The 27,996-nt window shown below is 38.3% G+C and overlaps 1 protein-coding gene, 1 long non-coding RNA gene and 1 other non-coding gene across 13 annotated transcripts in view; 2 read left to right on the top strand and 1 right to left on the bottom strand.

Annotated features, from left to right (window-relative positions):
* Nucleotides 1–27,996, bottom strand: part of LOC105499519 (uncharacterized) — a 195,466-nt gene that overhangs the window by 124,955 nt on the left and 42,515 nt on the right. The window lies entirely within an intron of this gene.
* The window catches only part of LOC105499520 (coiled-coil domain containing 141), a 263,883-nt gene that overhangs the window by 205,715 nt on the left and 30,172 nt on the right, over nt 1–27,996 (top strand). For 2 of the 7 annotated variants that reach the window (XM_011772110.3, XM_071073848.1), the window contains exons 23-25: nt 1,935–2,051; nt 10,097–10,947; nt 13,391–13,475. In XM_011772110.3, the coding sequence (XP_011770412.2) occupies nt 1,935–2,051; nt 10,097–10,947; nt 13,391–13,475 (1,053 nt within the window). The other 5 variants (XM_071073847.1, XM_071073845.1, XM_024786956.2 and 2 more) reach the window with 5 other exon arrangements.
* On the top strand, nt 16,686–16,744 carry LOC112423221 (U7 small nuclear RNA). Its single transcript, XR_003013702.1, has one exon. It is a non-coding gene; the product is annotated as a U7 small nuclear RNA (small nuclear RNA).

The following is a 27,996-nucleotide window of genomic DNA, read 5'->3' as shown; positions in this document are numbered from 1 at the left end:
TATAATTACATCACATATAACTACTGTTGCCATCCCAACTCTCCCTACTTGATTATACTTAAGGAAACCCTCTGGCGCTGCTAAATTTAGTGTCCCACACAACATTTAACATTTATGCTTTACCTTTTATTGATTGATTGATTGATTGATTGATTGATTTAGAGACAGCGTGTTGCTCTGTTGCCCAGGCTGGAGTATAGTGGTGTTACCGTGGCTCACTATAGCCTCGTCTTCCCAGGCTCAAGCAATGCTCCAACTTCAGCCTACCAAGTAGGTGGGACCACAGGCATGCACCACTACATGTTTCGATATTTTTGTAAAGTTGAGGTCTCACTATGTTGCCCAAGCTGGTCTCAAACTCCTGGACTCAAGTGATCTTTCCTCCTTGGCCTCTCAAAATGCTGGTGTTACAGGTGTGAGCCACCATACCTGGCCTGCTTTGCTTTTTAAAGCAGGTTATCCAGAAAGAGTTTTGGCATTTGTAGTAAATGCCCGATGAATTGGTACAGAGAAGAACTATCTTTCAGTGCTTGAAGGTGTTTAATTTGGGTGGATGTAGAAATGAGAAAGGGTCTCCCTGGCAAAAGAAATAGGCATCAGCATTATCTTTATGAGTTACAGCCGCAACAAATGCTTGCCAAAGAATGTTTACCAGCACTTTATAGGTGTTTGTATGAAGAGAGCAAATGTCTATTTTTTATGTTTTTAAATATAAAGGTTGATGCTATGGCTCTCTTTTCAAAGTTATAGAAAGTGGGCTCAGCAATTCCTGTCAAGGCTGAAATAGTGATAGAAATCCTTTCTAATGTATAGCAATTTCAGACTTACAAAGGACGTTCATATATACATTATCTCCAGTGATTTCCAAATAATGTTGAGATGAAAAGAAGGCAAATGTTTTCTGTGTAGAGGTGAAAGGAAAATTCCAAAGAGGGTAAAAGTGCTTTACATGGGCCCCAAGAGTCAATAGTGGTAGATCTGAAATTTGAATTTAGATTTAATTCAAAATCTAGCATTCTTTCCACACCAGCTGATATTTTAGAATCAGCTCCATACCAAAGCTGCATACCAAAGCAGAGTGATTCATTGAGCGACACGAACCAGTTCAGTTTAGAGTTGGGACTAAAAGCAGAATCTCCCCAGTAGTGGGTCTCCCTGAATCCTCCGAGCCAGTGTCGCATGTGCATTTTGATGAGCATGTGTATTGCATGCTCCAAGGATCGTATTCCAGGTGGAATAGAGACTCTTCCATTGCAGTATGATCATCATTCTAAACTGGCGTGCTCTATCACGTGGGATACCAGTGGCTCTTTCCACCTTTACAAAGTCTTCTTGGCTCTCGCACTGACTCCACAGCACTTTGCAAACCTCCACTACCTCCATGACTAAAACTGAGCCCCATAAATGCAGGGAACAAAATATCTTCAACCACATGAAGCGTCTGTGTTCTCAATTGCTGTTTTTCTTTACTATACTCAGTGATATTTTATTCCTCTTTTCAAGAGTCTCCATGGTATTTTGCTTGTGTAGATTCTCTGGATTTCCTACCTTCTTCTCCCCTAGAAACCTTTAATCATTTCTACCTCACTGCTGCTCCCCAGACTCTCCTAATGGTTTACACTGCCATGCATAATGATTCCTTTCTCTAGAGAATGCTCCTGCAGGAGCATCCTATTATAATGATTACTTTTTTCCTGCTGGGCCTTTCAACAACCAATTTTTACTGGCAATGAACTCTATCAAAGGAATGAGGCAGGAGGGAAACTGAGCTGGGAGGGATAATTTTATAAATCACATCATGGGAGTACACCAGTCTCTTGTGGAATGTATTTGCTGAAAGGTTGCAAGTGGTCTACGTTTTCTTCCAAGTAGTGTATGGCACTGTTCCTCCAACTTTCCTGGCTCAGGCTCTCACTAACTGTTGCTTTGTACAGCAGGGAGACGTTTTAAAGATGAATCCAAATTTGGAAGACTTCCATGATGATTACATTGACTTGCTAAAGGAACCAGCAAAAAATAAGCAGACAATATGCAATGAAGAAAGGAATAAGGTAAAGAAAACTACTTAACCTCAGCTATTCAGTACTTTTGCTTTGAGGTTAGAGTCATTGTTCATTGCAAAATAAAAGTGAATTGCAGCCTTCTTATCTATCCAAATAGAATTTCCCAATGTAAATGCAATGTGAGTTTCCTCCTTCCTTGCTTCCGTTGGCTCCTTACTTAGTGCTGCTTCTCTCTGCTATGCTGTTTCCTCTGAGCTTCTCACTATCAAGTACTGAAACCGTGACATTTCACAGTAGCATTGGGACAGCCATTTAAATGCCATGTCACCCCAAACCACTTCTGTTTTTCCCATCTCTAGCTGCCTTTTCCATTGTCTTTTTATATCCAATCCAACTTCAAATTTTACTTCTCCCTTTTCATCATATTGCCAAGCCATGATTTTTATTGTTTTACACAACCCATTAGCAAAGCTTAGTTCATGAAATTAGATAGTATCTTGTTCCCATAGACTCTACCTCTAAGATGATATTTCCAGGCACATTTACCAAACCATAGAATCCAGCTGAAATATAAATACTAAAGTATTTAGAGAAATGTTTAAATTATTGTAAAACGTATGCACTTACTGATAAATTAAAGCATGTAATGACTACAGATACTCACAAAAATGCAAATGTATCATGATTTTGAAAGTATTATTTAAATCACAACATCATGATGGTTTTTTGGCATAAGTTGCTCACTCTCTATTCATCGCTGCTGGACTATAATAAGCTTTTGACTTTTTGCTTTGCCAAGTTGCCTGCCCCCAGTGTTTCTCTACCGAGGAGCTGAAGGAACAATCAGAGTCAACATTATTCTCAACCGTTCTCAAATTAATAAAATATACTTCTTGTGACATGAGAGTTAAAAATAAACACAAACCCTCTCCATTTGTAGTAGTTATTTCATGGAGAAAGATTTATCTTTCCTTGAAGTCAATAGAGTTCTTTCAGCTTCCTTATAGGTCCTTTCCCACAGGTTAATCTATGCCAAGGCCTGGTGCAGTTATACAACCACCAGGCAGCAAGTACTGTTAAGCAAACTGTCTTTTTTTGTGGTAGGGTCTTGAGCCACTTAAACCCAAATTCCTCTCTGAGGCAAAGGAAAGCTGCCAAACTTTGGTCATTTTGCTGGATGTTACTCTTATATCAAATGATCTTACGTTACTCTGATTGGTCTAAATCAGGGTTTCTCAACCACAGCACCGCTGGCATTTTGGCCACAGAATTCTCTATTGTGGGGAGCTGTCCTGTGCATTGTAGGAGTTTAGCAGTGTTCCTGGCCCTGCTCACTAGATGCCAGTAGCGTCTATTATACTAAAATCACTTAAATTGAGAATGACTGGTTGACATAATAAAGAATAGCCTTAAATGCACCACATTTTCTTAAAAAGGTTTCTAAGAGTTACTAAATTCAGCATCCTATCATTTATTTTATTTAGTTCTGCACAATTTCCTACATTGTGAACTAGACACATTTACTAAGAACTCAGAAACAAAAATTGTTACCAAAGCAAACAAAAATAATTTATACTTAGCAAAAGTGCTTATCTTGCTTTTATTTTCTTATTAGAAGAAACAGATTCCTTTAAATTAAAAAAAAAAAGCAAGATTTACATTCATGGAAAAATCACTTTTGTTCTAATATAAACTAAAAAGATATAGCATCAGTCATTTCAGGTGTAAGTGAAGGTCTACAATTACAGCTGTCAAGAATTCTTATTAACATTATGTTATGTCCTGGTGCAATTGGTGTAGACAGCCAAATGAAAGGGTGGCAGTAATCTTCACTTTTAAGTAGCTCAATCACATTTACCCTCTTATTGTCTCTATTATTTATATGTACATCAGATGTAATGATTCTCCACAACCCCATGTGGGAAGCACCAAGTGAAAAGCTGGTCCTGGTATTACTGCAGTCAATTCTGATACCCTTAAATGATGGTAGCCTTCCTGAGGAAATTATTTGAGTCGGAAAGAATAGTTCCACTGAACTACCACAGAATATATTCAACACAGGGATTTTTTTTCCTGGAGATAGCAAAGTACTTCTCATTTTTCAGACCCAAAAATGCAGTAGGTGGAATTAGGCAATTCACTAAATGTAACGCACGGAGCACTGCTAACAGATTAGTGATGGTGTTTTATTCCCAACGTGAGCACCGAAGCTATGAAAACTCCTCAGATTAAATGGAAGCACACAGTATTAACAGGCTCACCTAAAGTCATGGAACTATTCGGTGGAAGATGGTGGCTTTTGATGCCAGCATTTAGAGTTATAGAATTTTAGTGCTAGAAGGGATTTAACAATAATCTGATCAAATATCATTTTACAGTTGAGGAAACTGAGGCCAAAAGGGATTAAATATATTGCCCTCCAAAAATTACAGAAAGTAGTGTAAAAACTGGTAGTCACCCCAATTCTCCTGAATTTTAACCATACACTTTTCCCACAAGACCAAATGGGAGCTCCCAGGAACTGTTGCATATACATAAGCCGTTTTGTAATGATACTGTAGATGTCCATGACAAACTTTTCCCCTCTTCCTATTTATCTGTTTACAAGCAATAGCATGGAAATATTTTTGCACCAAAGAATTCAGTGGAGTGCTCTTATCAGACTGGGTAAGGAGGATCCCTGCACTCCCCCTTTACCCTCAACACACACACACTAATCCTGATCACCTGGCAGCTACAGGAAGATGTCCCTGAAACACTGGCCTTGAAAAAATTTGGGAAGAGACAAAGTGTTTTCTTCACCACCTCTCTGTTCCCTTTTCTTTTACCTTGTCCACGTAAAGTGCCCAAAAATGCCATATTACCCCTTTTTGTCTAAAGCCCCCGCCAAGGGCCTTCTCTACAAATGCCTCTTACAGACCAAGTCCTATGCTTAATATCTTTCTTTGTGTTCTTCCTACTTACCTTCATTAAATCTTACTTACCCTAAAGTAAGGCTATCTGTTATGGAGCTATTTTGGAAGATAAAGTCTTGTGTTGTTCCTTCAAATTTACCACATAAGTAGTTGCCTGCTCTATGTACTTTGAGGATTGGTTCTGCCCCCTTAGTTGAATGGATGTAGGAATATCACTGCATTCTCTCTTCCAGACACTTTTTCTGCCTACAGGGCAATGATTAAATTCAAGGGATTATGCCCATGAGCAGAAATGAAAGTTCGGAAGTCCTGACAGAGATAAGACTTGAAGCTATAGATTTAGTATTAATTAAAAGTTAATTGTTTACTAGATATGTAAGTGGGTGAGATCTTGGAGGGGCAAAGAATATAGAGACAATTAGAGAACTTCAAGATAAGGCTGCAGACCATTCATATATTTAGAAGGTGGGAAAAGAAAAAGGAATCAACAAAAAGACAAAGATCAGCCTCTCAATTTGATATAAGAAAAGCAGATTGAGAGTTGAGCTATGTTTTGGTGAATTAGATCAGAGTTTCCCAGCTATTTTGCCAGAACTCATTAGACTGATGTAAATATGCCCTGTCTGTACTGAACACCATAGATTTATTTAACCTTTTCTGGGTAAATAACACACACTTTTTTTTTCTAATAACAAACATGGTTTTATGGTGAAGAAATATTAACAAATAATTAGTATATGTGAATGTTTGGATAGCATTTTCGTAGTTGAAAACTAGACAGTTCTAGGAAATATAGGTCAGTGAGTTTTAAAATAATGTTTCTGGCCGGGTGCTGTGGCTTATGCCTGTAATCCCAGCACTTTGGGAGGCTGAGGCAGGTGGATCACCTGAGGTCAGGAGTTCAAGATCTGCCTGGCCAACATGGTGAAACCCTGTGTCTACTAAAAATACAAACATTAGCTGGGCGTGATGGCAGGTGCCTGTAATACCAGCTACTCGGGAGGCTGAGGCAGGAGAATCATTTGAATTTGGGAGGTGCAGGTTGCAGTGAGCCGAGATTGTGCCATTGCACTCCAGCCTTGGCAACAAGAGTGAAACTCCATCTCAAAAATAAAAATAAAATAAAATAATGTTTCCATAAAATTCCACAGTGACTTAAAAACTAAAATCTTATTTGCATTTTTAATTTTCTTAAAAATTTTTATATGATACATAATAGATGTACATAGTTTTGAGGTACCTGCGATAATTTAATACATTCATTTTTGCATTTAAGAATAAAAGCAGAAGTGCCAAGAGCCAAATGGGTTTACTCAGAAAACCACTTGCATATATATTAAACTCACCTTATCTTGTTTCCTGAGATGATTATTTAATGAATAATTCTAGATTAGTGCCATAGGCATAATTTATTATGGTTTCAAGAAGTCATCTGATAAACACACTTATGATGCTCTCTTAAGATAAGTGGAGAAATGTGCACTGAATGAGGGTTTGGCCAAGTTATAATTGTACTCGAGTGTTAAGTAGTTCATCAACATCAACCTTGGAAACAGTCTGTCTTGTGGAGATATCTGACTTTGTTCTAAACACTGCAGTGTTCAACATTTTCATCAATAGCACTAATGGACAGAGGAGGTAGCAAATTTTAGTTGACTACAAATCCAGTATGAGTCAATGGTCCCATGTGATTTTTATTTTAAAAAATGAACTAATACTATCACCTTAATAAAAACATATCATATAGGTCAAGAAGATGATGAATCCACTGATTACTTACCATCTGGAAAGTAAACAACTCTAGAAGCAAACATGTTTAATGGGGAGTTAAATGATTCCAGAAAAAGATTTGAGAAAACTCTCTCCCTCTTATTGATAGTAGAAATTATTGAGTAGTGTTATTTTCCGAGGAAAGTACTTTTTCTATTTTAGGAATTGTTAGAAGTGAAAAAATGATAGTCTTGGATTCCTTTCCTGTGTTTGGTACCAGCTAAAAGTAAGATACAGGAGTCAGGAACCACTTAAAGCTGGATGGCTTGAACTTTTCTAGTGGGTTTCCCCAAACTTCGTGCCTGATTTAAATAGATTAAATGTGTACCTAGTCCACTTGGGTGCCCATCTAGACAACCACAGACTTCACCTCCAGGGGATTTTCATGCCTTAGAGCCAACCTGAACCCATGCATTTCATGAAAGGCAAATCCAAAAGAGAGGGCCTCATAGAGACAGATCTGAGCATGCTCAGTTCCTTCTTCCAAACCCTCAATTAGGAAATAAATTCCTCCCCAGCAGGGATTGAGGAGTTGGGAGACTGGTCTGGACTTTTATTCAAGTTTCTCTCCTAAGCTTGTTGTAAATTTTCAGACAATTGTAACACATTATTCTTCTGTGGAGAGTCATAGGTTACCTGACGAAGTCATTAAGGAGTTGTCATTGTCTGCCCCTGGAAGGCCATCAAGTCAACAAATGTCCCTGCTCTTCTATAAAGGACCTTGTGGTCCAGTAGGAGTGGGACCTCCCAGAAATGACCAAAATGATGACAGAGTTGAGGCAGAAGAAGACCTGAGAGTGTCTGGTACAGAGAAAGAGGCTTAGACAGGTTGTAGGACCAATACTCCAAACAGTCAAAGAGCTGTTAAAATTGGAGAGCAGCTGGACTTTTTGTGTAGCTCCAGGAGGCCAATTCAGATCCATTGGTGGAAATTGCAGGAAGGCAGATCTCTGCTACACGTAGGAAGATATTCTTAACACAAGTAAGGTGCACATTCTCAAAGTACTCTTTCAGAAAAAGTATTCAAATAGAGGCTGCCAGAATGTTGTAGCGGAGATTCTTAGACAATAGGTGTTTGATCAAAGTCCCTATAAGGAGGAAAATAAGCATTCTACTTTCATGAAGAGAGAGACCGAGCTAAGCTGTGGAACGACAACCAAAAGAGGGAGGGGCAATTAGTAATTTTAGTATTCTTTGTAATGAGAGGAACTTCTAAGAACATCTGGGTTTTAGACTCAGAATTTAAACTTTTACTAAATGGCGGAAGGAAACCACTTTCTCTAAGCTGGGTTAATGTTTCTCTAAGGAGAGATCATCTCTGTGGGATAGTAGAAGCAACATTGTTTTGCTTCTGCTCTTCAACTTGAAAACACTTTTTTTTTTTTTTTTTTTTTTGGAGACAAAGTTTCACTCTTGTCACCCAGGCTGGGGTGCAATGGCACAATCTCGACTCACTGCAACCTCTGCCTCCTGAGTTCAAGAGATTCTCCTACTTCAGCCTCCCAAAGTAGCTGTGATTACAGGCAACCATCACCACGCCTAGCTAATTTTGTTTTGTTTTGTTTTTTGAGACAGTCTCACTCTGTTGCCCAGGCTGGAGTGCAGTGGTGCAATCTTGGCTTACTGCAACCTCTGCCTCCTGGGTTCAAGCTATTCTCCTGCCTCAGCCTCCCAAGTAACTGGGACTGCAAGAGCATACCACCACGCCTGGCTAATTTTATGCATTTTTAGTAGAGATGGGGTTTCACCATGTTAGCCAGGATGGTCTCCATCTCCTGAACTCGTGATCTGCCCATCTTGGCCTCCCAAAGTGCTGGGATTACAGGCATGAGCCACCGCACCTGGCCTTATTTTCTTAAAAATCACTTACAAAGTGTATATCAAGAACAGGACTACAGGCTAAAATCAAAAACTCAAAGGCAAGTCACTCAAAGGTGACTTTCCTATACGCATCAGTTACTACAGGACAAAAACCAGTACATACTAAGTAAGAAGCCACCCAAAATGCTGAGGAACGGCACAGAAAGGAGATATAAAACAAGCAGGTGGGGATAGATGAGATCGCTTTTCAGCTTCAATGTTCTTTTGAGTCTATGCAACAGGGACATTTGAGCCTCTTCTTAAACCATAGATGGATGTGGATTAGACTAGGACGGTGGAAGCAGAGAAAGAAGTACTGCTACTCACAGCTCCTAGCAGAACTACACTCCGATTGGAGCAAAGAGACAAGTGGCAGGTGCTTTCCTATTGTATCTTGATGTGCTCTCTTGGGAAAGGCCATCATGTCTGACTGTTCCATTAATATCTACCTCCTCCACTAGGATATCATCTCCTCAACTGCAAAGACTGATCTACTTGTATTCACCAAATTATGCCTGTAATACTAGCATGGTTCCTAGTGTATAGCAGTACGTGCTCAATAAATATTTTTTCAATGCAAGAATAAACTAAGGGACTTTAAGAAAATAAAACTAGTCATGAAGAATTGCTTACTCTATATAAGGTACATAGAGGGCTCAAATGCATAGAGCAAGAGAATAGAATGGTAGTTAACAAAGGCTGAGTCAGGGGGAAGATTGAATATGAGCGGGTTAGTGTTTAGTGGATAGAGTTTCAACTGGAAAAATGGAAAAGTTCTGGAGATGGATGGCAGTGATAGTTACACTCAATGTGAATGCACTTAATGCCACTGAACCACACACTTAAACATGGTTGAAGTGGTACATTTTTTGTATATTTCACTACAATTTATTTTAAAAAGGAATTGTTTTCTTGAGAGAGAAGACAGGTTATTCTGGGAGGGTCCGAGGAATCACCTAACAAGGGAGTCTCTGATGGTCAGCATCTGTGAGTTCACAAGGAGTGTAGACAAGCCAGACCTAAGCTGACTTTGCTGGTGTTCAGTATCTGTGTGTTTACAGGAAGTGTAGACAAGCCAGACCTAAGCTGACTTTGCTGGTGTTCAGTATCTGTGTGTTTACAGGAAGTGTAGACAAGCCAGACCTAAGCTGACTTTGCTGGTGTTCAGTATCTGTGTGTTTACAGGAAGTGTAGACAAGCCAGACCTAAGCTGACTTTGCTGTTTCAGGAGACTCCTCAGATCATGGTTTGAAAGATGTTGATCCAGTCCAACCCCTTCACTACAGATGGAAACTAGGACTTTCTCTCTTCTGTTCACAAGGTCTATCACATTTTATTCAGAACTTGAGGTCTTTGTAATGAGTCCTCAGTCATGAGAAGTGGGACTGTGCTCAGGATAGACAGACAAATGGTTTTCCTCCAGCCCCCTAAGTTTTCACCCCCTGTAGGTTTTCTCAGGTTGTCTCTCTGAAGTTGAGTTTTACTGTAATTGAAACTGGAAAAAGAAAAATGAATGAATAAGGATGATTTGGCTTTTCTGTTTTCAAGGGGCAGGTACAGGTGGCAGATCTTTTGGCCATCAATGGAACAGGGGAAGATCGGCTCCCACAAGACCTGAAGGTGTCCGCTGACAAGGAGGGTGGCGTCCAGGGCCTGCTCCTGCCTGAAGACATGCTCTCAGGGGAAGAATATGAGTGTGTCTCACCTGATGACATCTCCTTGCCTCCTCTCCCAGGAAGCCCTGAGTCCCCCCTTGCACCATCTGACATGGAGGTGGAAGAGCCTGTCAGCTCCTCCCTCAGCCTTCACATAGGCAGCTATGCGGTGCAGGCTGGGACCAGCAGCCCAGGGAATGCCCAGGAATCTGTTCTTCCACCACCTGTTGCATTTGCGGATGCATGCAATGATAAGAGAGAAACATTTTCAAGTCATTTTGAGAGGCCCTACCTCCAGTTCAAAGCCGAGCCCCCACTAACCTCCAGAGGATTCCTGGAAAAGAGTACTGCCTTACACAGAATCAGTGCTGAACATCCAGAGAGCATGATGAGTGAAGTGCATGAGAGAGCTTTACAGCAGCACCCTCAGGCTCAGGGCGGTTTGCTAGAAACACGGGAGAAAATGCATGCTGATAATAACTTCACTAAAATCCAAGATAGGCTGCATGCTTCCCCTGATGCATTCTCAGGCCTCAGGTTTCAATCAGGCACCAGCAGGGGCTATCAAAGGCAAATGGTTCCTCGAGAAGAGATTAGAAGCACGTCAGCAAAGAGCAGCGTGGTCAGCCTAGCTGACCAGGCACCTAATTTCTCCAGGCTCCTGTCTAGTGTAACTGTCATGGAAGGTTCTCCAGTGACTTTGGAAGTTGAAGTAACAGGATTTCCAGAGCCTACACTGACATGGTGGGTAGCCTATAATGACAAGCCATAAATGGAAACAAATTTAGTCACAGAGAAAAATCATTCTGTGAGCACTAACTGAAAGGTTTAGGGCTAGCTGATTAATATTCTGTGACACTGCAACTCTGCATGATTCAATCTCACATCAGACCACTCTCATTTTAGAAGCAGCATAGTTAATACCTTTAAGAAAAATAAAAGGTAACCATATAAAGTACTAATAATTTAACAAATTTCCAAAGCACTGTAGGTTGGTTGTGCTTGTTTTTTTCTGTGTTAAACATTCCACATTTCTAAAGATTGTGGGTTGAAATTATTTTCTATTGTCTATTTCTATATAAGCATGGCATCTGCTTGTTTTAACTACCTTTATGCAATTGAAAAATACAAGAATTTGGTTTTTTCCCCTTCTCTCTCATTTACCTCTTTCATCTTTTTCCTCTTTCCAACAGAGTCACACATGTCATCTTTGTAACATTTTGTTTTACTAGGATTTCTTTTTACAAATTTTTTCAATATGAGAGATGGAATAAAAATATTTCTGTCACAGTTGTTCCAGGTGACAGGCAATAAACTCATTTTTGTAAGGTAGTATAATAACTGGGCTGTGAACGATATGATTTCACTCTGGAGACATCATTATTTTTTAGCCTATTTGTTTCAGTAAAAGCAAACTGTAGAATACTGGTTTTGGATTGCCTACTGTTGGTAACAAAAGCAGTTCTTTCTCAATATGTGGGTTACTTTTAAACATTTGGAAAATTCTCATCCTTAAGTAAATTTATTTGAGGACAAAGTTACAAATCTGCGAGACCTAGTTTATACTTATAAACTAAGATTAAGTAAAATAGCATTTATTGATCACAATATTTCAGTAGATATTAAATGATCAGTTTCGATTATTGTGTGTGCCCATTAATGGTACTTGAAATATGAACCAGTTATCTAAGGAACTTATGAGAAAACTCTGGTTTCTCAAATTATTAAAAGAAACTGCACTTGTGCTATATTAGTGCGGTCACTTTTGCTTTTTGTTTTATTGTCTTTATTATTGCATGTTTTTTTACAAATCAGGAGTGTCATATTTATGAATTTTAAAAATATTTAATTCATTATTAAATCTCAGTTCACTCCAAAGAAAAATGTTGTCAGATGTATTTCTTGTTTTTGTCCACACAGTAAATATTAATAATTTGGTTAGTGTGTATGTGGTTAAAGAACCACTGCTACTTACATGTTGTTGAAGAATATCACAGTGTTGTAAACAAATGTTTTGCCATCAGATTTACAACTGTGCTCAAATAGTAACTGACAAGCTTTCAGGATATCATACATTTTTAGGACACCCAGGAAAAGGCAAAGTTATCACTTAGGCAATGGGAACAGAAGACGATTCAGATTTGTCATCCCCCCTGAGTGGTTGATTGTGGGTATAAATAAATAAACAAGAATCTCAGATATACAAAATAAACTATTTGCTTTATAAAAACATGCAGTTAAGCACTCATGTTCATAGGAAACTTTTAGAAATATGTTATTAGTCATAATCCAGTTGCATAAATACCTTTTATATTTACAAGCCATTTTCTTCTAATGAAATTGCTTTAAAAAAATTAAATGAAGTGATTTCATCAGGAGGTGATGTTAAGTCCAGTCCTCTAAAACAGCACATCTGTATTGTCGTGTGGATATCATGGTATGAATATGATGGAGTAGATGAGTCTCACTCCAATACAATTTCTGAGGAGTCCCAGCTGCTGTTCCAGAGTGGCAAAAAGAATAAAGCTGGACAACATGAGGGTGCCATTTCACACCCTAGATAATTGTTACTATAAGCAAATGGTGGCCTAATGTGACCAGATGGTCTGTTTTGTTTTTGTTTTTAGATGTAGCTGTATATCTGAATTTTCATTTGCAATATTCCAATTTTTAAAGGATTTCAAAAAATTCAGTTTTCCAAAAACATTGTCTGAGCCAGTCGAAGCAATTCTCTCCCCACCAGTTGCCAACTTCGGCTTGAAAGATAAACAGCCCATAATACCAGCTACTCAGGAGGCTGAGGGAGGCAGATTGCTTGAAACCAGGAGTTCAAGACCAGTCTGGGTAACACGTGAGATCCTGTCTCTTAAGAAAAATGAAAAATGAAAAACTTAGCCTGCTCATGGTAGTAGGCGCCTGTAGTCCCAGCTACTTGAGAGCCAGAGGTGGGAGGACTGCTTGAGCCCAGGAGTTTGAGGCTGCAGTGATCTCTGATTCTGCTACTGCACTCTAGCCTACTAAAGAAAAAAAGATAAAGAGCCCCACTGGAATTTGTTGTGGCTACAATGTTCCTACTAATCCTAGAGAATATTGCGTGGTAATAGGCCTATTTGCAACCGTTATTAGAACTTGGAAATAATGTGAATGAACAGCAATCCTGACTTTAAAAACTGCCTCTCTGCTTCAGGTACAAGAAGGGCCAGAAACTGTCTACAGATGGGCACTTACAGGTTTTACACAAGGAGACAAGGCATTCCGTGTTCATTCCGAAGGTATGCAAGGGAGACGAAGGCCTCTATGTGGCTCAGGCCCAAAACCCTAGCGGCACTCTCTCTTCCAATGTCAACCTCCATGTGACGGGTAACTGCAGGCCGCCAATCACAAGAATAAACTGGATAACGCTGTGTGTCGTCTATGTTAGTGTGTCCCTAATGTACTGGCTACTCACACAATAACTGTGGTATTGGCACCAATGGACATCATTCTCATGTACCTAAAGAACAATGCCACTGTTTATCTTCCTGCACCTCCTGCAAAGCATCTCCCACCAAGTGTATCTCCAGTCTCATCACCATACCTGTTTGGCCAATACCACTGCTAGGTGAAATAATCAAATTTTCTTGAGTGTTTAATATAGTTGAAAAGCTTGATAAATTATCTGTAGTGGATAAGAACATATTTTTGTACTCTAGAAAGAGATGTTTTCAACATAATATGCAGCAAAACTATTCTATGCCTACTCCCTCCTAATTTAAGGGTGTGCAGATGAAGGCTGACATTGGCATAGAGATGTGCTAAATTTCAAATACAGTTGTTTATTTATTTTTAATTGTATTTAAAAACATCTCTTTGTAGGGAATATCGGTAGAACTATTGAATTGATGTTGTATTTTTGCATTAGCTGTCCTTTAATTTTGCTTTCCATGTCTTGATCTTTTTACTGAAATGCATTCTGTGTAATTTCAACACAGACGACATTCCTGAGTCTGATGATGACACTGTAAATAATCATTCCTCATGTTGCTCTCACGGATTTGACATTGGAGAATAGACGTGCCATCAACTTTAAATAGAGCTTCCATCTTTTGTCAGCTCTGCATGTCATATAGCAAGATGGAATACAGGTTGCAAGAAAGAACCAGCATTATTCCTGACATTCTATTGATGTGTTTTGAGCAGCAATGTGTACATTGTAACCAGGTGTTTCTGCTTCTAATCTTGATTCTGCTGATGACCATTTTTATACTCTATGGCAAAGTATCTCATTGCCTCAGTTTCCTGTCTGGAAAATGAGTTCATCATCTACCTCTTGGGCAATTGAGAGTTTTCATTTTGTGTCTTTTTTTTTTTTTTTTTTTTTTTTTTTTTTGAGACGGAGTCTCGCTCTGTCGCCCAGGCTGGAGTGCAGTGGCCGGATCTCAGCTCACTGCAAGCTCCGCCTCCCGGGTTCACGCCATTCTCCGGCCTCAGCCTCCCGAGTAGCTGGGACTACAGGCGCCCGCCACCTCGCCCGGCTAGTTTTTTGTATTTCTTAATAGAGACGGGGTTTCACCGTGTTAGCCAGGATGGTTTCGATCTCCTGACCTCGTGATCCGCCCGTCTCGGCCTCCCAAAGTGCTGGGATTACAGGCTTGAGCCACCGCGCCCGGCCCATTTTGTGTCTTTTAAACATCTGGAAAATGGAAAGCACTCTATGAGGGCTAAGGATAATGATATTGTTTAATGTAATTCTTTATTTTTTTTTTAGATGCTGTTTTTTTAGAATATTAAATTAAAGGGGTGCTGTTAATATGTAATTTTCAACGAGTTCCATGGGGGAAAGTGATGTTTTATGAATTAGAACTTAAATTCCTATCTAATTTCTTAAGACTGCATTCTTTTCAAAGACTTGAAATTAAACTCAGGAGGATACATTTTGTTTGTTCCAAGGGGAAACATGTAATAGAATGGTATGAGATGAATTCTATCCTTTTATGATAATAATTGTTACTATAATATTGAAGTATTCTATGCCTTTCTGCAACACTTTATTCAGAAAAGATCATTTTTTGGCCTCCTTTTAAAAATAAGCATGAAGTAGGGAGGCATTTGTTTTTTAGATTTTAAATGTAGTCTTACTATGCTGAGGAAAATCTTCAGTTGAAAGAATAATTCATTACAGATTTTTGATGAAGGGAAGAAATTAATTATGTTGCTGGAAGACTGTCTACAAATAACCAAAATATTTAAATATAATATATTCAAGTTGTTATTAAAAAGTTGCTGAATGTTATCTGAAGATGTGAAATGTGTAGTCAAGTAAAAAGTTGGCATATACTTTCTTGTGCTGCATATCCAATTCAATTAAAAAATTAAATCTCCGTTTCCTTCTAAATTTTGATAGAACCATATTAAAAGCTTGTATATACAACATCCTAAGGAATTTCTCTTAACTACTTTCTTTTTCTTTTTTTTTTTTTTTTTTTTTTTTGAGAAAGACTCTTTCTCCGTTGCCCAGTGCAGTGGTGCCATCTTGGCTTACTGCAACCTCCACCTCCGGGTTCAAGCGATTCTTCTGCTTCAGCCTCCCGAGTAGCTAGGATTATAGGCATGCCTACCTAATGTTTGTGTTTGTAGTAGAAACCAGGTTTCATCATGTTGGCCAGGCTGGGCCTCAACCTCCCAAAGTGCCAGGATTACAGGTATGAGCCACCATACCCGGCCTCTTGTATCCTTTTTGTCCAATTTCAAATAATGTTCGAATCTTGCCTAACTGCTATTGCCTATGTTGAAGCTAAAGAGTAAAAACCTGTTCATGTCCAAAGAAGGCAGGTGAGACGTGGTAACAAACTGTCTCTCTTCCCACTTTCTCTTTCTTATGAATTTGGCAGGATCTCCCTTCCCATTTTGTCAACATGGTTGAATTTGTGTGTTGAGGTTGTTAGGGCATGGGAATTCCTGGTTTGCTTTTTCTATTGCATGCTTGTTCGTGTTAACTCTTTGGGGAGCAGAGTGAGATGCATATATATCCATGGTGTATGATGGAAAAAAGCATGCAAAATCCATTTTGAGAGAGAGAGAGAAAGGTGGGTGTGGGGAGCACAAAGATCAGAAAAGAGTACTATGCTGATATTCAAGATATAGTACAGATAGCTTTCTGTGTACCTATCCATCTACCTGTTCCTCTGGGCTATTGATTGACTCCCACAGCAGTAAAGAATAATTATTCAGTTATTCTTCTGGTTATGTTTTAATTTCAAAAACTTAAGTGTGATTTTCCTTTTTGCTGGGATTTCTGTCTTGAGCAAACAATTCTTCTTATGAAAGTATCAATTGCAGTTACTGGTTAAAAACATAAGACCCAGGAAATTTAAGTGTTGTTTCTATTTTAAGGTATATACCTAATTTATAACCATTTACTTCTAGAGAAAATCCTGAATGGTTAGTAATATCAAAAGATTTTCAACAAGAAAACTAAAATGAAAAGAAAGATTAAAAATTATATGTGTTACAGCTCTTCTAGAATTTGTCTAGCAGGTTTTCTGGTGAAAATTAAACTCAAGATTTTCACCAGAAAACTTTTTAAAACTTCCAAACTCTTCAACAAATTGTAAATACTTGATACTTCAAAGAACTGCAAAACAAAATGTTTTTAAGTTTTCATAAGGCAAAATCATTGAGTTTTCCAGCTTTGATTTTCCAATAAAAGGACGTATAAATATTTGGTGGTAGTTTTTCACACTCAATTCCAAGAGAAATTTACCATAGGAATCTTTACATTTGAATCTCTGAATATTCTATGATATTTAAAATATTTGAACAAGATGCAGACAATTTTTTAGCTATTTTAATCAATAATGGTAACCTCTTTCACTCATAATCAAGACACATACTTAAAATAGATGACTATAAGACTGTCCTAACTGCTTTGCTCAAATTTAAAATTCCTCAAGTAGTTCATAGGCCTTTTACAACCTGGCCTCCCCTCTCCACCCTCTGTTTGATCTCCTCTTATTACCCCCAACCCCTAGCGAAGTGACATTTAACCTCAGGGTTTTCACCTGTCATGCTCTTCTCTCCAGCCCTTTCTTCCTATAACTTTCTTACTATCTTCACCACCCTCTCTTCATGTGACTTAAGTCTTGCTTATGTTCCAGTTCCACTGAGACACAGCTTCCCCTGAAAAGCCTCCTGACCCATCAAGTCCAGAGTAGATGGTCCTGCCATGTGCACTGTCAGCACCTGCACTGCCCAGCCACACCCCTGAATACACACACGGGAATTGCAGGTTTGAGCATCTGTTTCCTCTGGCTAGGTGGTAAGAACCTTATCGGCAGGATCCATGACAGCCCTGTTGTCCTTGTATTGCCAGTACCTGAGACACAGTCACACTCAGTAAACTCGTTTGAATTGAATTGTTGCCAAGGGTAAAAAAAAATAAATAAATAAACCTAGCTTGTTTTTCTCCCCTTTTTAGAGAGAGGAGAGGGGAAATGTAAAAAGACAAAGATAATTCTCCCTTCTTATAGACAGGAGTCAATCCAAATCAGGCCCTAACAATGAAGCATGCTTGAAAATTTCTCACCTCATCTGAAAAACTTGTGTGAGAACCCTCCAGACCCTCTGGGCTAGACCCTGATTGAAAATTTCAATTTAAAAATAGATGCTGGCACGAGGGACTAAAATAATAGTGAGGAGGAAAGAGGAAAGGTCCAGGATTGTTGTTCCTGGATCAATATTGTTCCAACATATGAAAGCGTTCCAACATTTTAAAACATATGTACTCAGGCATAAATCATCATCCGGTATGAGGAAGTGGATGCCTCCACTCTCTATGACTAAATCCAAACTGTCAAAACCAGAATTTATGTACTTCTTTAAAACACTACGTAAATGATCAATATTTAATTGTAGCTGGGGCTCAGTAATCTGGGCTGTGAACAGATCTTATTTGAAACCAGTATTTCATACATACTTGTAAATATAAAGAAAGCCAAATCCAAGAACTTAAGAGTATTTGAATTCCAAATGAAGAAAGGAAAGAATATCTTATTTTGTTCTGCTTTATGTTTGTCTTTATTCATGACCATTTCTTACTAAAAATTACCATCTGAAGCTTTTGACACTCCTGTTGTATGCACGGCATTTTAAGTGCAGCCATGAAATAAGTTAGTTGAAACAAAATAAAATACCTCCTAACAGTATGCTCTGATATTGTGTCAATGTAAATGCCAAAGCATGACAGACTTTTCCATTTATAATAAGCGGAATCTTGAGTTGCATTGGAAAGCTAAAAGATTTGCACTGACTTAAATGAAAAAGTGTCCTTTTTAAAGCAAAAACAATTCATTTTGTCTGTGCTCATCACAGGAGATGAGATTTGAATGCTATCAGTTGTGCATGAATTCAACCTCAAAAACAGGAAGCACACAGCTGTGATTCTGGCCTTTTTCCATGAATCTCCACAGCACTGTTCCTTTTGATGGTGAGAGTTTGTATAACATCAGGAACCATCTGAGCATCAGTGCAGGTTGGAGGCATGACACTCCTCAGGGTGAACAAGCCTTTGTGTTGAGAGTTTGAGTGTTTGGCCTGCTCACTCTTCCTTCTGTTCAACAGCAGTTTCATTTGTGTAACCCAGGACAGGGCAAATCGGATTCCTTGGATCCTCCTTTTTTGTACCATAAAATTAACATCCTATCTTCTTTAAAGAGCAAGAGTGCAGAAATAATTGTATAGACAAGAATGCATGTGTATTCCCAATTCGCACAATAAAAACTGGGTGAAATCAAAATGTATTTTAACCATATGAGTAGATGGAAAAAATAGATCAAATCCAATTTTTCTTTAAACCAGAAAAATAATAGTTACATAACATGACGTTTTCTATCTGTATTCTCATGGCTCCTTGCCATGGCTCTTTTTCCATTTAGAATGCACGTAAACATCAATACTTGTGAAATAGCAGCTCCAGAACTAGGTAATAAAATGAAATCATCTTTTTCCTTTGTCATTCAACAACTGTTCTTTTTACAAGAACTTTATTGATTCAAGTATCTACAACATGGTATTTTTATCTTACGTATGCATTTTAAAAAATCATGTGATAAAATCTTTTGAGCATAAAAAATCAGTGAAATATAAAAGGACATACTTTATCCATGGCAAATTGTCTCCAGCACATATTATGCTAATGATGGCAGACAGCCACCTCTCTTTGTAATAATTATTATGCACACCCACACACAAACAAGCTGTTGGAAAACAGAGTCAGCTGGAAATGCAGACAAGGTAGGAAACCACTTACTTGGCAGAGTCAGAAAGGCGAATATGCCCATTTGCTCCAGAGCCGCTCCTCTAGCAGCTGCTGCCATGCCAACCCTGCAGGGCCAGCCTTTGATTCAAGTGAATGCAGCTCCAGAAGGTGCCTTTTAAAATGCATTTTTATTCTTTTCTATTACTCTTACAAGTGGAATAGTATTTCTTATCACATTCTGGTCTGGACTAGTAGATTAAATAAGAATGCTTCCCCACTTAAAGAACATAATTTCTGGTGAGAAAATGGGGTCTATGGAAAGATGAAAGATTTGCAGGCTGTGTTCCACTTAGGGGTGGTGACTGGGGATATGTAAAACTAGAAGGGATAAACTGGCTACACAACACGGTGAGGATGCTCAGTGTCAGCTTTGGCTTTCAGCTTCCCTGACTGTGTGAATTTCCTATGGATTCTGGAAATGTTTTTAGGGAACTCCCCGAGAAAAAGTTAGAGACCCCAATAAAATGTTTCTACATGACAATTTTTGTGACCCAGTAAGAGGACTCTACTGGGTTTAGTAGTGTCAAGGTGGACCCTACATCCAGTTCCTGGTGTCTTTATAAGGAGGCCATGGCAGACACAGAGACACAGAGGAGACACACAGGGAGGAGGCAGTACATGACGCATGACAACAGAAGCAGAGATTGGAGTAATGCAGCTGCTATCAGCCAAGGTGCACCAGAGATTGCAATCACTGGAAGCTAAAGGAAGTGAGGAAAGATTCTTCCCTAAAGCCCTTGGAGGGAGAATGGTTGCTTTACTTTAGAGTTTGGACTTTTAGATTTCTAGCCTTCTGAACTATGAAATAATAAATTTCTGTTGTTTCAAGCCACTCTGTGGTACTTTGTTATGGCAGCCCTAGGAAGCTAATACAATGACCATGTTTTAGAAGAACCAATACAAGTCTCTGGTAATAAAATTCCTAGAGACCGTTACTGGACACCAGTCAGCCTTTCAAACCAGCACTCCTGTGGTGTGCTGGAATACCTCTGCTTCCTTCTTGATTTGAAGGGATCACCTTGGTACATTTCAGTCAATCAGTAACTTTTCATCTTCTATGTGAACATCACCCCCTAAGTGCACTATGGTGCAAAGAGTTCTAGAGGAAGCTGAAACTATTCACAACAGGGGTCGAGGAAGGCAGAAAGAAAGTTGTGTTTAGACATATAATGAAAGTAAGACTATATACAATAAAAGGAAGGAGAAGAGAGATAAAAAAATGGGATTACTAACAGTCAAAAATTAAGAAATACTGACCTAAACAACACTATCAATCTACTTCATCTAATTGACACATAGAATATGCCATCCAACAAAGGCAAAATACACATTCTTCTCATGCTCACATGGAGCATTTTCTAAGATAGACCACATTCTTGGCCATACATCATACATTAAAAATTTAAAAGAATAATAATTATACAAAAGCAGGTTTACAGACTGCAATGGAATGAAACAAGAAATTAATAACAAAGCTCAAAAATCCAGAAATATTTGTAGATTAAACAGCACACTTCTTTTTTTTTTTTTTTTACACTTTAAGTTCTAGGGTACATATGCACAACGTGCAGGTTTGTTACATACGTATACAGGTGCCATGTTGGTGTGCTGCACCCATTAACTCGTCATTTACATTAGGTATATCTCCTAATACTATCCCTCCCACCTCCGCCCTCCCCACAATAGGCCCCGGTGTGTGATGTTCCCTTCCCATGTCCAAGTGATCTCACTGTTCAATTCCCACCTATGAGTGAGAACACGCAGTGTTTGGTTTTCTGTTCTTGCAATAGTTTACAGAGAATGATGGTTTCCAGCTGCATCCATGTCCCTACAAAGGACATGAACTCATCCGTTTTTATGGCTGCGTAGTATTCCATGGTGTATATGTGCCACATTTTCTTAATCCAGTCTGTCACTGATGGACATTTAGGTTGATTCCAAGTCTTTGCTATTGTGAATAGTGCCACAATAATCATACGTGTGCATGTGTCTTTATAGCAGCATGATTTATCATCCTTTGGGTATATCCCCAATAATGGGATGGCTGGGTCAAATGGTATTTCTAGTTCTATATCCTTGAGGAATCACCACACTGTTTTCCACAATGGTTGAACTAGTTTACAGTCCCGCCAACAGTGTAAAAGTGTTCCTATTTCTCCACATCCTCTCCAGCACCTGTTGTTTCCTGATTTTTTAATGATTGCCATTCTAACTGGTGTGAGATGGTATGTCATTTTGGTTTTGATTTGCATTTCTCTGATGGCGAGTGATGATGAGCATTTTTTCATGTGTCTGTTGGCTGTATGAATGTCTTCTTTTGAGAAGTGTCTGTTCATATCCTTTGCCCACTTTTTGATGGGGTTGTTTTTTTCTTGTAAATTTGTTTGAGTTCTTTGTAGGTTCTGGATATTAGCCCTTTGTCAGATGAGTAGTTTACAAAAATTTTCTCCCATACTGTAGGTTGCCTGTTCACTCTGATAGTAGTTTCTTTTGCTGTGCAGAAGCTCTTTAGCTTCATTAGATCCCAATTGTCAATTTCGGTTTTTGTTGCCGTTGCTTTTGGTGTTTAGACATGAGGTCCTTGCCCATGCCTATGTCCTGAATGGTATTACCTAGGTTTTCTTCTAGGGTTTTTATGGTTTCAGGTCTAACATTTAAGTCTCTAACCCATCTTGAATTAATTTTCATGTAAGGAGTAAGGAAGGGATCCAGTTTCAACTTTCTACTGATGGCCAGCCAATTTTCCCAGCACCTTTTATTAAATAGGGAATCCTTTCCCCATTTCTTGTTTTTGTGAGGTTTGTCAAAGATCAGATGGCTGTAGATGTGTGGTATTATTTCTGAGGGCTCTGTTCTGTTCCATTGGTCTATATGTCTGTTTTGGAACCAGTACCATGCTGTTTTGGTTACTGTAGCCTTGTAGTATAGTTAGAACTGATAGAGATGAAAACCATGACACAATAACTACGTGACAAATGCACAAGCTTCAGTAACCAACTCAAACAACTGGAAGAAGGAGTATCAGTGATTGAAGATCAAATGAATGAATGAAGCGAGAAGAGAAGTTTAGAGAAAAAAGAGTTAAAAGAAATGAACAAAGCCTGCAAGAAATATGGAATTATGTGAAAAGCCCAAGTCTACATCTGATTGGTTTGCCTGAAAGTGACGGGGAAAATGGAACCAAATTGGAAAACACACTGCAGGATATCATCCAGGAGAACCTCCCCAACTCTCCCCAAGGCAGGCCAACATTCAAATTCAGGAAATACAGAGAATGCCACAAAGATACTAGTCGAGAAGAGCAACTCCAAGAAACATAATTGTCAGATTCACCAAAGTTGAAATGAAGGAAAAAATGTTAAGGGCAGCCAGAGAGAAAGGTCGGGTTACCCACAAAGGGAAGCCCATCAGACTAACAGCGGATCTCTCAGCAGAAACTCTACAAGCCAGAAGAGAGTAGGAGCCATTATTCAATATTCTTAAAGAAAAGAATTTTCAACCCAGATTTTCGTATCCAGCCAAACTAAGTTTCATAAGTGAAGGAGAAATAAAATCCTTTACACATAAGCAAATGCTTAAAGATTTTGTCACCACCAGGCCTGCCCAACAAGAGATCCTGAAGGAAGCATTAAACATGGAAAGGAACAACTGGTACCAGCCCTTGCAAAAACATGTCAAAATGTAAAGTCCATCAATGCTAGGAAGAAATGGCATCAACTAATGAGCAAAATAACCAGCTAATATCATAATGACAGGATCAAGTTCACACATAACAATATTAACCTTAAATGTAAATGGACTAAATGGTCCAATTAAAAGACACAGACTGGCAAATTGGATAAAGAGTCAAGACCCATCAGTTTGCTGTATTCCCAGGAGATGCATCTCACATGCAGAGACACACATAGGCTCAAAATAAAGGGATGGAGGAAGATCTACCAAGCAAATGGAAAACAAAAAAAAGCAGGGGTTGCAATCCTAGTCTCTGATAAAACAGACTTGAAACCATCAAAGATCAAAAGAGACAAAGAAGGCCATTACATTGTGGTAAAGGGATCAATTCATCAGGAAGAGCTAACTATCCTAAATATATATGCATCCAATACAGGAACACTCAGATTCATAAAGCAAGTCCTTAGAGATTTACAAAGAGACTTAGACTCCCATACAATAATAATGGGAGATTTTAACACCTCATTGTCAACATTAGATAGAACAACGAGACAGAAAGTTAACAAGGATATCCAGGAATTGAACTCAACTCTACACCAAGCGGATCTAATAGACATCTACAGAACTCTCCACCCCAAATCAACAGAATATACATTCTTCTCAGCACCACATCATGCTTATTCCAAAATTGACCACATAGTTGGAAGTAAAGCACACCTCAGCAAGTGTAAAAGAACAGAAATTATAACAAACTGTCTCTCAGACCACAGTGCAATCAAACTAGAACTCAGGACTAAGAAACTCAATCAAAACCGCTCAACTACATGGAAACTGAACAACCTGCTCCTGAATGACTACTGGGTACATAATGAAATGAAGGCAGAAATAAAGATGTTCTTTGAAACCAATGAGAACAAAGATACAACATACCAGAATCTCTGGGACACATTTAAAGCAGTGTGTAGAGGGAAATTTATAGCACTAAAAGCCCACAAGAGAAAGCAGGAAAGATCTAAAATTGACACCCTAACATCACAATTAAAAGAACTAGAGAAGCAAGAGCAAACACATTCAAAAGCTAGCAGAAGGCAAGAAATAACTAAGATCAGAGCAGAACTGAAGGAGATAGAAACACAAAAAACCCTCCAAAAATCAATGAATCCAGGAGCTGGTTTTCTGAAAAGGTCAACAAAATTGATAGACCACTAGCAAGACTAAGAAAGAAGAAAAGAGAGAAGAATCAAATCGACGCAATAGAAAATGATAAAAGGGATATCACCACCGACCCCACAGAAATACAAACTACCATCAAAGAATACTGTAAACACCTCTATGCAAATAAACTAGAAAACCTAGAAGAAATGGATAATTTCCTGGACACTTACACTCTCCCAAGACTAAACCAGGAGGAAGTTGAATCCCTGAATAAACCAATAGCAGGCTCTGAAATTGAGGCAATAATTAATAGCCTACTAACCAAAAAAAGTCCAGGACCAGATGGATTCACAGTCGAATTCTACCAGAGGTACAAGGAGTAGTTGGTACCATTCCTTCTGAAACTATTCCAATCAATAGAAAAAGAGGGAATCCTCCCTAACTCATTTTATGAGGCCAACATCATCCTGATACCAAAGCCTGGCAGAGACACAACAAATAAAAAGAATTTTAGACCAATATCCCTGATGAACATCGATGCAAAAATCCTCAACAAAATACTGGCAAACCTAATCCAGCAGCACATCAAAAAGTTTATCCACCATGATGAAGTGGGCTTCATCCCTGGGATGCAAGGCTGGTTCAACATATGCAAATCAATAAGCGTAATCCAGCATATAAACAGAACCAAAGACAAAAACCACATGATTATCTCAATAGATGCAGAAAAGGCGTTTGACAAAATTCAACAGCCCTTCATGCTAAAAACTCTCAATAAAGTCAGTATTGATGGAACGTATCTCAAAATAATAAGAGCTATTTATGACAAACCCACAGCCAATATCATACTGAATGGGCAAAAACTGGAAGCATTCCCTTTGAAAACTGGCACAAGACAGGGATGCCCTCTCTCACCATTCCTATTCAACATAGTGTTGGAAGTTCTGGCTAGGGCAATCAGGCAAGAGAAAGAAATCAAGGGTATTCAGTTACGAAAAGAAGAAGTCAACTTGTCCCTGTTTGCAGATGACATGATTGTATATTTAGAAAACCCTATCGTCTCAGCCCAAAATTTCCTTAAACTGATAAGCAGCTTCAGCAAAGTCTCAGGATACAAAATCAATGTGCAAAAATCACAAGCATTCTTATACACCAATGACAGACAAACAGAGAGCCAAATCATGAGTGAACTCCCATTCACAATAGCTTCAAAGAGAATAAAATACCTAGGAATCCAACTGACAAGGGATGTGAAGGACCTCTTCAAGGAGAACTACAAACCACTGCTCAGTGAAGTAAAAGAGGACACAAACAAATGGAAGAACATACTATGCTCATGGATAGGAAGAAGCAATATTGTGAAAATGGTCATACTGCCCAAGGTAATTTATAGATTCAATGCCATCCCCATTAAGCTACCAATGACTTTCTTCACAGAATTGGAAAAATCTGCTTTAAAGTTCATACAGAACCAAAAAAGAGCCCTCATTGCCAAGACAATCCTAAGCCAAAAGAACAAAGCTGAAGGCATCACGCTACCTGACTTCAAACTATACTAAACAGCACACCTCTAAATAACATGTAGATCAAAAACAGATCTCAATAAGGATTTTAGATGTTTTGAAAAATACGAAGTTACAAATAAAACATCAAAATATGTGGGATGTAGAAAAATAGTGTGTAGAGGAAAATGTTTAGCATTAAACGCATATATTAGAAAGAAAAAAATCTAAAATCAACCTGAGCTGTCACCTTAGGAAACTAGAGAAAGAAAAGTGATTTAAGCCTAAAGCAAGCAGAATAAAAGAAAGCTTAAAAATGAGAGTGTAAATCAATGACATTGAAAACAGGAAAATAATAGAGAAAATCAATGAAAACAAAAGTTGTTCTCTGAGCAGATCAATAAAATTGATATACTTTTAGCCAGGATAACCAAGAAAAGAGAGAAGACAAAAATTACCAATATTAGAAATGAAAGAAGGGTCACCACTACTGATCTATGCACATTAAAAGAATAACAAGGGGTACTATGAACAACTCTAAGCCCACAAATTTGATAACTGAAATGAAATAGATCAATTCCTTGAAAGACAGCCTGCCAAAACTCACACAAGCAGAAATAGAAAACCTGAAAAGCCCTTTATCTGTTAGATATACTGAACCAATAATTAACAACTTTCCAAAAAAGAAAACACAAGGCTTAGATGATTTCACTGATAAATTTACCAAACATTTAAAGGGGAAAAAATAGCCATTCTCCACCATCTCTTCCAGAAAATAGAAGCAGAGAGAACTCTTTTTAAACTTGTTCTCTTGGGTCAGAATTACTCTAATAGTAAAACCAGGTAAAGGTATTACAAGAAATGAAAACTAAAAACCGATATCTCCCATGAATATAATTACAAAAATCCTCAACACAACACTAATAAGTCAAATCTAACAATGGATAAAAAGAATGCCACACAAGACATGGGATTTGTTCTAGGTATATATAGCTCTTTCAAAATTCAAAAATCAGTCAGTGAATCCACCACATCCACAGGCAAAAGAAGAAAAATAAGATAATTATATCAATTGATGCAGAAATAACATTTGACAAAAATCTAATATGTGTTCATGATAATTTTTAAAAACTGTCAGAAAACTAGTAGCAGAGGAAACTTCCTCAACTTGATAAAGAACATCTATAAAAACCTGTAACTAACATCATACTTAAGGACATCCTCTCTTACCACTCTTATTCAATGTTGACTGGAAACACTAGTGAGTGGACAGGAAAACATAAAAGTTATTAAGATTTTAAAAGAAATAAAACTAATTTGATTTATAGACATCATGACTTTCTACCTAGAAAATCCCAAAGAATCTACAAAAAACTCTTGAAACTAATCAGAGTACACAAAATCACCAAAGCAGAAGATCTGCAACAACTGCTCTCGAGAAAAAGCTAGGGAGCTGTCAGTGTAGTGATCAGGCATCTCCAGAGACCAAGGCAAAGGCAGGCTGTAAGAAATTGCCCCTTTTCCGTACGTTGGTTGCAGACATTATGGAAACCTGAAATCTAGTTGCGACATGTCACGCTTGCTTTTTCTTGTACCTTCCTCTGATATTTTGGTGGGGGTGGGGGCAGATTTGAGAGAGGTAAATTACTTGAAGAAGATGATGCTCACCAGAATGAGGGAATGCTTGATGTGGAACATAAATCAAATTTGATCATTAACTGCCATTGTCATTATCAACAGATCAAGAGAGAAAAAATAGAAATTGTGATTACAGGATTGCTGAGCTGGGCTTTCTCCAATAATAACATGACCAAAATAAAATAAAAGAAGTCCTTTTGGCCTCTGACATCACATCCTGGAGTAGATGATTTACCAGTTGGTCATCTGCTGTGCTGCAAGAATGAATGTAGCTACCGTGGATATGTACTTTCCTATCAGCAAGGATAGGCCCCGGCTGCTAGTATTATTTCTAAGATTTCTTCTTAGAAACCTAAGCTAAAATATGCGAACCTCTGTATTATACCTTAAAAAGCAGTATTTCATAAAGTCATATTTTAGTTTGTTAATTCATTAAATGATAGAATACAAATGGCTATTTTGGCACTTATAGTTAACTAGAAACTTTTCAATGAAACTAATTGTTTTATATTATCTAAATGTTAAATATAA

Source organism: Macaca nemestrina, chromosome 11, assembly GCF_043159975.1.
Source record: "Macaca nemestrina isolate mMacNem1 chromosome 11, mMacNem.hap1, whole genome shotgun sequence".
Classification (NCBI taxonomy): domain Eukaryota; kingdom Metazoa; phylum Chordata; class Mammalia; order Primates; family Cercopithecidae; genus Macaca; species Macaca nemestrina.
This window is presented reverse-complemented; position numbering and strand designations above follow the sequence as displayed.